Source organism: Coffea eugenioides, chromosome 5 (assembly GCF_003713205.1).
Source record: "Coffea eugenioides isolate CCC68of chromosome 5, Ceug_1.0, whole genome shotgun sequence".
NCBI lineage: Eukaryota > Viridiplantae > Streptophyta > Magnoliopsida > Gentianales > Rubiaceae > Coffea > Coffea eugenioides.
In genome coordinates, this window is record NC_040039.1 from 1,433,684 (window position 1) to 1,445,918 (window position 12,235).

Below are 12,235 nucleotides of genomic sequence, written 5' to 3' on the forward strand. Positions count from 1 at the left end.
AGTTAGTAAATATTATATTATACCCATATAATACCGTTCATACATATTATTAAAAAAATTCATATTTTATGCATTTTAAAAATACTCTTAAAAAATACTCATACTTTTCAATTTACTATATAAAGCATGTAATAAACTTTTAACGTATTATACTTTAATTTTTGAAAAAAAATTTAAAAAATTGATTATGGATAACAGCATGCTTTTGAGTTAAATTATACAAAAATAGCTAAGTCTATAAAATTATGGTAAATCTATATGTGCTTTTAGTTTCGTAACTTTCAAATATATTAATATTATTCACATACGAATTTATAGGTGTATTTTGTCGAATATATACTTTTACACAGAACTTTTAAATGTTCTTTTTAAAAAAATGGTATTATATGCGTACGTTTAATATATCATATTACCTATATCCATCTGTATTGCAGGGGAAGTTTTAGCGGAAGCTCTTAGATGGCTTCCAAATCTTCCATACTTTTTTCCTGGATTTTTTAAAATTATTTTAACACATAAACTCAATTAAAAGTTTTAAATAGTGATTCACAACTAATCCTATGCCAATTCAAATTTAAAATTTAAAACTTTCCCATTTCAAATGAGTATTTAATAAATTGTTTATAGTTTATTTTTAAACTTTAACCCCTTTTTCCTTCCCAATTGAAGAAAATATATTGGGATAATTTGATTAGTCCCGTATTAAAATTATGCACCTCATTACAACTTTATCACTTTAGCGCATTTTACTCCTTGATTAATAAAGATTGAATTGTCAAATTTGAGAAATAATGTGATTAGCCCCATTTTTTAATCATTTACACAACATTTTTAGCACTTTCCTTCCAGGTATATACATAGATTTGTCAAACATTTAGATGGCATCCAATTATAACCATTGCTTAACCATTTAACTATTGCAACAAAATCAATTTTTTTAGCCTTAAACTTATCATATTAAATGATTGTTCCAACCAATGAAATAAACATTTTGACATACAACGTTATCTAGATAATTTTTGATATATGCAAAACTTCATCTGAATAATTTTTCATGTAACCCGTATATCAAAAAGTGCACATAAAACAAAATTTTTATATGAAGGGGCATTTAGATGGTTGTTTTTTGGAGTTTTTATAAAATAATTTAACACAAATATTTGTTTAAACAATTATCTTGGGTGGTCATCACAAAAAATAGTAGTATTTCATCAAAATTATACCGAATTACTTTTCCTTGATGACTATAATTCTAACTTTTTATTTGAAAAAACACACTTGAAAAGTGAGATAACGAATCATAAAAATAAAAGGAATAGAAAGATAGGAGTATAGGGTAGGAAAGAGTAAAAGTGAGATAATGAATCCTAAATAGTAAAACGAGTATAAAGATAGGAGCATAGAGTTGGAGAGGGCAAAGTCAAGGGATATGTAGTTATGAGTTGGGATGAAACTATCAAAATGGGTGAATTATGTGGGTTAAATAGATATAGTTTTACATGATTTTGGTAATCTTACCCATCTACAATCCACTACAAAATTTATTTATTTTTTCTCCCATATTCTTTGAGCAACAAAATAAGATATCACTGTAATCAACAAAAATAAAAACACATTATATTAATAAATTGATTTTTAACTAAAAAATTACACAAAAGAACCAATAGTGGTGAGTTTCAAATTTTGCACTCTACAAGAATCTCAAAATAATTTTGGTGTGAATACAAGAAATCAATTAACGCTCAATGAGTTAATGAAAACTTTGATGGAAGGGAAGGACGAAGTAGGATGAAATTTAACAAAATTCAAAAAATAAAAATTAAAGAATAGGAAAAGAATGTTAATATGCCTTTGCAAAAGATAGAATATAATTTTGTATTGGTGAACGTTAATATGCCTTTGCAAAAGGTAGAATATGATTTTGTATTAGTAGTGGTTTAAATTTACTTACTAACAAATTTGAATCTACATCTAATTTAATTAACTTTAAATAGGTAGTCCCAATCTATCCATTTAATAGCCACTAATTAATGGGTTTAATTGGGTTACCCATTTGAAACTAATAACATTGCATACCCATACTCATTTGTTGAAGAACAAGTTGAAAAATTGGTCACTATTTGCAATTATAAATGAGTGGAAATAGTAGTAGAATAGGAGATAAATAGGTTGTGAAATTAGATAAAAGATCGTACAATTTGATAGAAGTAGGATAAGGTGAAGGGAAGGTAGAGTTCGTGAGAGGGAGAAGAGTTGGAGGGATGTGGGAAGTTTGGGTTAGGAAGATGAGAAAGAGGATAATTAAAAGTAGGGAAGAGAATGTGGGAAGGAGGGGAAATAATGTTGTACTTGGTGTACTTTTAATATTTCTTTAGGTATTTTTGTGATATTTGTTCATATTTTTTAATATACTTTAAGGTTTTAGATAAAGTACATAAATACAATATAAATTAGATACTAGAATAGAACTCTTTTGATTTTTTAAAACTTTTTTCTTTCATGTAACTAATATAAATAATTCATTTACTATTATTATTATATTAGACAAAAATCCATGCATAGCGTGGGTTATAATACTAGTTTCCTTTGTATTGTGTGGTTGCCCCATGGTGTGGAATCCATTTTGACTAAACTAGAATTTGGTGAAAAAGGGAACAATGTTTGATTGGGCTAGAATTTTGGAGCAATCTTGGAGTTGGATACCAGTAGTTTATTGGGCATTGAAAGATAAAATTTGAGGGATTTGTGAATGTAACGCAGTTTGTTTCAAAATAATTGAACTTGGCTGACTATAAACGTTATCATTCTTTAATATTTTCTTTGCCAGCCCAATTTCACAAATTTTAGAGACAAGATAAGAAGTCACCATGCGTGTTGTAAATTAACAAGTTAAGTGAAAGACCTTTGTAACTAAAATTAAGACACAATTACTTATAGTGATTTATAAAATCGTAGCATGGTGGAAAAATATTTTTAAATATGCCCAATATTGCTTAATAGTGATAAAAAATTATGCTTAATTAGTTGTTAATTTGTTAAGAAGAACTTAGTCATTCATGAAAAAATTTCTAATTTTTTTTTGGAAAAATGTTTTAAATAATTAAATATATGCTTTATAATAGTATAATTCAGTAGCTGAATATAAATTGCATACATGTTTTAGGTGTTAGGAAAGAATGAAGGAGTACTATAATGAAGCATCTTAGCAAAAGATGGATGCAACCTAGAAGCCAACAAATGGGTGAATGGCATAGGTAAACGATTAACAAGAATGAAACTTGTCTAAAACAAATCATTCTAAAGTTTATTTTTTTCTATCTTGATAAGAAAAGCATTTATCCTTAACTTAAATAGCTAACATGACAACTAATTTTTACACTGGCAAGCAGATCAGTCTACCCTACTTTCGAGCTGCCTGCAAACTTTGGAAATTGAGCAAGCTCGTGCTTGCTCCGTTACAATTGCTGTTCACCCTCGCTCCATTCTCAGAAAGTTAAAAAGACCAATAACCTAATCTAATACATGTATCAAATGTAGCAAGAGTGGCAAATCATTCCCATCTGAATTTAAGTTGCCTTGTAACGTTCAATGGATCATTCTACTTCACTGTTGCCGTAGTAGCCTCCATTTGATTTTGTGTAAAGGATCCTTAGCTTGACCATCATGAAGCACAGCATTCCTAATGGATTTGATTTTGTGTAAAGTTATTAAGTAAAATAGATGCAACTAAAAAGATAGCAACAGAGAAAATATATAACAGCTAAATAAAATTTAACAGCCATGGAACTTGTCTTAAAAAAAAAAACAATTTGAGAATTTCTGGTGCAAATCTTTTCAGCCGGAATCCCTCAAATTTAAACAAGAAATTTGATGCAAGGTAGACCACAAAACTGCCAAATAGTTCATGTTTGCATTGTCAACCGAACAGCAACTATAAGACTCTAATAGCAAAGCGACAAGTGAAAACACAACTACATGAGCATATACCACCAATGGCACTTCAGGAGAAACAGGAAGACGCTTAAGAAATTTGCTTCATGGTTTAAGCACTGAATTACAATAACAAACTATTGGTACCTAAATTTGATCGTGATGTTAATCTAAAAATGTGAAGCTTATTCCGCCAAAAATACCTCGTCTTTTTAAGGTGTCCTGCAGTTTCCTGGATACCCATCTGTATTGAGACGACTTGGAGAGAGAGCTCTTTTTGTTATTCAAATGGATTTATGAAGGTTGTGCTATTAGCTGCTGGTTTATGTTTTGCTTTCTTCTTACATGGTGGAGAATCAACTCTTCACAGCATTATCACTTCTATTTGTACAGATGAAAATTAGGCCATATGAGGTGATATTGATGAATACCTTTTACGATTAAGGGTGCGTTTGATAAAACTGAAGTCTGAAATTTGAAATTTGAATCCATTAAATTATTGAATTGTTAAGTATTAAATTTAATATATTTGAGTGCATATCACATTCAGTGATAAGTAAATAGTTTATCACTTAATTTTGGGAGCAAATTTTGCCTAGAAAATTCAATGCTACTTAATTAATTTAGATGTTTAATTTTTAGTTATCAAACGATTTGAATATATTAAGATCTGAATCCATTAAATTTAAGTATTAAGTTGGATTATCAAATAAATAGGTCTTAAACCTAAACTGCTCGAAATTATTGAAACACCAAAAAAGTAGATCTGATCACCTTGCATCAATACTTGCCTAAAAACAATCTTGCGATTTTAGTCCATCTATTCCCAAATATCTTCTAGGCTTGCATATCAAGTTTAGATTTCAGAAATTTAATCAGATTGGTGAAATTATGCAATCAATCCTAGATCCAATGTCATGTAATGGAAAAATCAATTTAGCATATCTGAAATCAGGTAAAAAAAAAAAATGGAAGTAAACATCAATAACATTCTCCAGTTACTCTGTCGACTCATTTCATAAAACTGGATGATTCCATAAAGACGAAAAAATCGCAAAGGCCCCATAATGTGGTAATAGCCAATAGCAGCAAAATAAGCTAAAAAAACAGATGACACAAAAATAAGGGTAAAAGCAAGCAATAGTTAGATTCCTAGAAGCAAGTAATAAATGTTTAAGCATTGATGACGCACAAAATTCAACCTCAGAGCAACTATCAAATTGAAGGTCTCCTGCAAAAGAGAGGCAATTCATACAGGGTATCAGTAGCAACAGAGAACAAAAAGATATACAGATGATTTTCAGGAATTCAAATTCTATAAAAACAGAAAAGAAACAACATCTTTAAACTCGATTAAAGGTATTTCAAAAGGCTGATTTTGTCTTCTAATTTATTTTTTCTTGTCCTGCTTCTTTAATCTAGAAGTGGCAGGACAAATCGTACTTTAATTGAGAATGGAATGCAGTCTAGAATGACAAAAATTGCAAGTATTATAGGATATGTGCACCTATCATTCCACTTGAAATAAACAATGCTTGCAATTTCTGTATAAAAGGTTAAAAATGACTATGACGCGCTTTCTTTGAACTCCCAAAGCACCAGCCAATACTAAATTGTCTAAACTTTAAATGTAGAATAATGAGAAAGAAAATGTCTAGTTCCTGGACCCAATATCAAAACTAAAACGGTAAGGAAAAAAAGAGAAAATCCATCACATAACATATAAAACACCAAGTTAGTTTGAAAACTTCCAAATACAGGAATTTCAATAGTTAGGAAAGGAAGGAAAGATCCGACTCAATTTGGTAAGTCCAAGAAACACTACCAAACGGATGTTTTTGGACCTAAGAAGATCCAAGAATAATCCGGGAGGACTAAACCACCACCGGATTAAAAGGAAGCACTACGCATCCATCTGGATTTTTTGAAGCAAATCCTCATCTTAATGTTACTGCCTCCAAGTCTTAAAGGCTTGATGGTGGCCTAAAGCATCATATTTCACCATTGGATTAGCATTAGGAAACACACCCTAAAGCATCATATTCTAGAATTCCCAAAGCACCAAAAGTAAAAAACAGTTCAACAAGTTGCTCCAAAAAAAATACTCATCATCAAAATTCCATCAAATAACATATCCATAGCAACTCTTTCCATTCAACAATGCTACAAATCAACAAACATTCCCGATAATGAAAACAAACAAGAACACATTCAGTGAGGAATGCTAACTTCATACACAAAAACAAGTTTGTCTTCAACTAAAATTTCATGAATGTTCAGAATTTTACACATTACCCAAGCAGAATGTCTTCAATTTCTTTTTCAAGCAAACAATCAACTGGCCATCCTATCAAAAATTCATAATTACAACGTAAAAATAAAAGCAATAACAAATCAAGAACTATCACAAATTGAAGGAAAAAAAGATTAAAAAATGAAAAATAATTTCCCAAAATTAAAAAGGACAGAGGTTATAAGATGTATATAAAACATAAAACAATGAAGACATTAATTCCTTGATATACTTACCCGTGAGGCTAGAGGTTTGGAGGCAAGAATCTAAAAGTGCCTGCAACCAAAAAACCACAAAAAGAGTAGAAATATACAATAACAATAGTTAAAGCCTGGATATTGAAAAAATGACGAAAAAAAGGCCGTAAGAGGAGAGCAAAACAATGGACACCCTCTTTGGTCGTCCTCCTTGATCCTTGAATGTTAACTGTTCAACGTTGCTTGTCTGTGTTTTTCAAAGAGGAAAAAATGGAGAGGCATGAGGATGTCAATTTTTTTTCGAAAAAAAAATAATTGTATAACCTATTATATTCTAGACTATAGGGGAGGGAAGCCTAAAAAGGCTTGTATTGGAGGTTAACAGGTATACAAATCTTATTAAACCAAAGAGGTACTTTGACACTATTTTTGAATTTTTTTCGCTGCAAGTGAGATTTGAACCCCTACTTTTAGTTCAAAGAAGGACTTAAGTCCCTGTTTGATGACCACTGAGCTTGAGGAGGTTAAGTAGGTGGTGATTTCTGATGAGTGTGAAAATCAAGAGAAGATGCAAATGGTAAGAGAGGAAGGAGGTGAACGAAACGAGGCTTTTGCCTCGGGCCTCTTAAAGCATCATTCCTTATATAAACCCAAGGACTCAATTATGATAAACATAATTTAATCAAGCCAACCTTATTAATTTAACCAATTTTGGTCAAATAATAGAAACCCAAGGACCCCTCTCTTTAAGATACCAAGCTTGTAATAATTTATGGATGGACATGAGTTTCCATTTTAAATGTTCATCAGTTGAGTCTTCCCCCCCCCCCCCCTTCTCTCAGTTCTTTTTTTTTCGTAGAAAGAAATTGTTGCGAACAAGAATATCATATGCTTCATAACATGCTAATGAGAAATTAATTTGTACTCCAAAAAAAAATTAATAAAAACGAAAGCCCTTCGATTGTTATCCCTTTGTTGTGGGTCATGAGAAGGCAACGTATACCAAATACCCTGAAATCATTAGACCAAATCTAAGAAGAGGGGAGCTAATCGTTGTTTTTCAGATTTGATGGAAGGTTAGTGAAATTGTCACAAGTCTCAAAGTGACTTGCACTGACCGGAAGAGATAGTGAGGCAGACAATTTGTTCACCTTTTAATACCATCCGGGGAAAAAAAAGAAGCAAAAATTCTAGTTGTATGTGATTTTAGAGGTTATGTGTGAGATTGAAATCTTGTTCCATGCTTCAATATTACACAAAGTTTGCTCTTCGCACATGCTTATGTGACACTTAGACATCCAAGTGTAAACTTCTCTTAGACATCCAAGTGTAAAGTGTAAACTTCTCTGTAGGCTACAAAATTGTACATGAAATTTGATGAGCATGCAAGTGCAAGATTTTATTTGCATATAATCTGAGGTTGTTAGCCATGTAATGCACTGAAATATGAGGGGAAATACTAAAATAGTGTTCCTCAAACTTCAATTGCAAATTTAAATTTTCTTTTTCAATTTCAATGTGGTTTGAATATTTTCAAAAAATTATTATCTAGAAGAAGTTGTAAGAAAAAGAAGGTGCAAATGGTTCTCCAAACTAGATCTTGTACCCCTTCATTCGAGAGAGAGCACAATTAAAATGGGAAGAAATTTACTTAACATTTTATTCGATTTGGGAACTCATAGCCACATTAGTAGATTGATCTCTGGCGTAAGCAGCCAGGACTACATTTCATCTCTCAGTAGATAATGAGAGGAACTCATGCGACAGCATGGGATTTTTCAGCGGACTTGGTTGTATAAGTCAGAGGATCGCCGTTAACATAAGGCCTGATTGCTGGACTGTAGTTTTGGTCATAGAATCTGCTCCAAAGCATGACCCCTCCATAGTTGGGATAGCTCTGCACAACGGGAAGAATCTGACTAATTAGCCCGTCAGGTGGGATGTAACCGCCACTAGGTGCGGCCTCGGGGGCTGCAGCTAATCCCAGGAATAATGTATTAACGCCTGTACATGAAGCCCATTGATCCCAACTGGCAAAGAGTTTACTGGGATCGCCTGATGTATACTGACAACGAGGATTGTTGTAAAATTGCACCCACACGTAGTCAAAGAGGCCAGTTTTGATAGCAGTGTCAAGATAATTGTCAGGAATGGGACATTGTGGTGCTGCAGATAGGTACACCTTTCTCGCTGGAGTGCTGTATCCCGAGAGTGCCCGGGCGAGATCATCCCAATACAGGTTCGATCCAAGTTCGATATCAAAGTCTATACCATCCAAAATAGCATCACCAAGTGGACGAGAGGATGATTGACCACCCAAATAATATGTGTGCCATCCAAAATAGCATCACCAAGGTTCGATCCAGGTTTTACCAAAAAAACATGGAATGTGTGCCTTTTGCCAGCGTCGAACCAACCATGGCTCAGGTCTTATTCTATGTTTAATCTAGAAAATCAAATGAATCAGTCAAATTCGGTCAAAAATTGATAGGATCATTCAAAATCAGAAAAAAAAAAATAGGCCTTTGCACTGATTTTTCACTAAAAATTTCTTTCTTGTTTATATATTCATTTTATTCAAATAATTTAATATTAAAATAAATAAAATTATATAAAATTATTAAACGAAGGTTGAACTGCAAAATTAATTGAATCGTGAATCGGAAATTCATCCAGTTCACTTGTAGGTTTGGATTTCAAAATATTGCCTTTTGCTGTATTTTCATGCTTGGGAGCACTAATTATTAGAGTCAGTTTCTAAAATAGTTGCTTGAATTATCCAGGCAATATCTTTCACATCAATTTTCGAGCATTAGCGTACATGATCCACCAACACATATTCCAACCACACCAAAAAAAAAAAAAAAAAATTTTTGCGACTCAGACCATATGAATGTAAGGATTGTGTTAGTGAATGGTTATTATGAATTTCTATAAATGATCTATAATTATGATAATCGAAATTCAACTCATCCAAAAATTCTGCAAAACCAAGAACTTTTAAAGGCATGCGAAGCATTAATTAGGTTGGGTTAAGTGGTCAGTTTATTCTCTAAACCTATTGTATCTGCCTCTCGTTGCCTTGGAATAAAAGAAAGCTAGTTTTTTTAAAAAAAAAAAAGAAAAAAGAAAAATTAGGTTGGGTTGATTGATTGAGTAATTGACCAAGAAAGCCACCCAACGGCAGAACATGTAAATCAAAAGGTCTAAACAGACTGTTGATTATTAGAGATGCATCTAGAAAAGTGAATCCCTTAGAAAGAGTTGCAGTTTACTTCTCCATTTTATGACTTATGTGTATAGGTAGTCCCCAAACTTTTGACTTTAGCAAATATGGTCCTCGATGGTTCGAATTTTGTACAAATTTAGGATAATTGACAGAAAATCAAGATGGCAAAGTTCAAAATCAAATTGCTGTAAGTCAAAAGTTTTGACTTGGCATTGTTGATCATAACGTTGAAGTTTCAATTAAGATGGTTTCTTAAAATTTAAATAGTGGCATTAAAAAGTGGTATTAAAAGTTTTAAGATGAAATGAGATACAAATTTTATCGAAATTACAATATATGAATACTAGAGAATTGAATAATAAATAACTTAGAAAAGCTAATTAAATCTATTTTTTAATTTCTATTGCTTGCCCTAACAAAATTTATTGATTTCTTTTTTCTCAAACTTGGAAAATACGTTGAGGTTATTTCATTGAGTGTTAAATATAATCTTTGATGTTGCACTTAAGACTCTGCTCTATATAATTTTATCAGATAGCCGTAGAGGTTCTTTCCCGTCAAGAATACGATGCCAATGTAATTTGTTCTATAATTATTAGCTTTAGACTAATTGGATGACTGACGTGTCATCAATTTTTCCTTAAACAGGGACACTTCTGATAAAAGTTGAAAGGGTAATTACCCTTTGAATAATTAATTTTTGCACAAATTATAGACTTGTTGAAAATTTTTGCACCAACTCTCTTGAAGTAACAACTAGTCTTGGTATAAGTTTGTTCGCAAATGTTTTATCCATATAATGACAATGTTGTTAGATCCAAACCGGACCAACCGGTCTGAATATGAACTGACCTTCTCCCAAAGATGGTTAGTAGCATAAAATCACTTTGATTAAAAATTAGTCAAAAATCAAAAATCAGTTTTCCCGATTCAACTACTTGACTCAATTTTCAAATTTTTTTCTTGTTTTCTCGAAATATAATTTGAGTTACTTATATTATAAAACTTTCATTTATTAATAGGAATAAGAAAATGTCACTCACTTTGTATAAACATCAAAATCACTAACTTCCTCAATGATTTCTAAATCAAAGGTTTTCATCCATGCCCTCTTATCAATTTATCATTAGTGATTCTAGCTTGCATTATAAAGTCATACTAGAAATTTGCCCATGCCTTAGCACGGTCTTTTTTAAAAAAACAAAATTTATTGTGAATTTCTACATATATGGATAATTTCAGGAAAAATTTGTAGAAACGTCCCCTGAGGTTTCTGACACTAGCACTCACCTCTCCCGCAGTTTAAGAAATAGTACCAATCTCCCTTGAACTTACTGATTTTTTGCATATTCAGTCCAGGCTAGAAAAAATGCCATTAAATAGTGTTTTAAGGAGTGAGATGAGAAATTTGTGCCAGATTTGCCTTTGTGCTACATGCCAAGTAGTATTAGCAAAGGAATGACAAAACATTATAAAGCAATTAACAATTAATAAACTTCAAATGGTGTAGTTTATGGACAAATGGGCATTACCTATTCAAAATACTAGCTCTCTTTGGACATTTTACTCTTAAACATTTAATTTATGATAAATACATCAATGTTTGTAAGTAAAATTCAAAAAGTGTTACAGTAATATTCTTACAAAAAGGAAACTGGTAGGTTATCTATTTAATAAAATTAAATATTTTTTTAAAAAGCAATGGCCCATAAAGTATTTACTCTTTATGGCTTTTCTTCATTACATGAAAAAGGTATTGGCTCTTTATGGGCATTTTATTGTAAATCATTTAATTTATGTTAACTACATAAATGTTTGTAATTAAAATTGAAAAAGTGTTACATTAATATTTTTATGAAAGGGAAACTGGTAGGTTTTGTATTTAACATAAATTAAATATGTGAAAGTAAAAAAAAAAAAAGAAATTGCCCATAACATACCAACTCTTTATAGATTTCGTCCATTACATGAACAAAGTACTAGCTATTTATGGGCATTTTACTCTGAATCATTTAATTTATATTAAATATATAAATGTTTGTAAGTAAAATTCAAAAAGTTTTACACTAATATTTCTATGAAAGAGAAACTGGTAGGTTTTGTATTTAACATAAATTGAATATGTGGAAATAAAAAAAAAAGAAATTGCTCATAACATACCATCTCTTTACGGGTTTCCTCCATTACATGAACAAAGTACTAGCTATTTATGGGTATTTTATTTTGAATCATTTTATTTATATTAAATACATAAATATTTGTAAGTAAAATTTAAAAAGTGTAATACTAATATTTTTACGAAAGGGAAACGGGTAGGTTTTGTATTTAACAGAAATTAAATATGTGAAAGTAACACTTACAGGTGGTTTAATTAGTTTAATTAGTTACTTAATTTGTTGACAGGAAGCAAGGTTTCTTTTGCAAAATTTGTTCATTAGATTTCTCCAAATAATTAGGATATAAAGGTAAATTTCCACAATCTTTTGTTAGCAATAGGCCCCAATTTAAATTTTTATAATGACCATAAACCTAGAACTATATATTCACATTTAATTAAGTAGAAAAGATCTAGCAATCCATTTTTTC

The 12,235-nt window shown here is 31.1% G+C and overlaps 1 protein-coding gene across 1 annotated transcript; it reads right to left on the reverse strand.

The window, feature by feature from the left end:
* Positions 1-8,096: 8,096 nt before the first annotated feature.
* Positions 8,097-8,740, reverse strand: LOC113770269 (hevamine-A-like; the record flags this gene model as incomplete). The annotated part of the gene is made up of 1 exon (XM_027314689.1): positions 8,097-8,740. A coding segment is annotated over one exon (564 nt), but the record flags the coding sequence as incomplete, so codon positions are not given.
* Between the last annotated feature and the right edge of the window lie 3,495 nt (positions 8,741-12,235).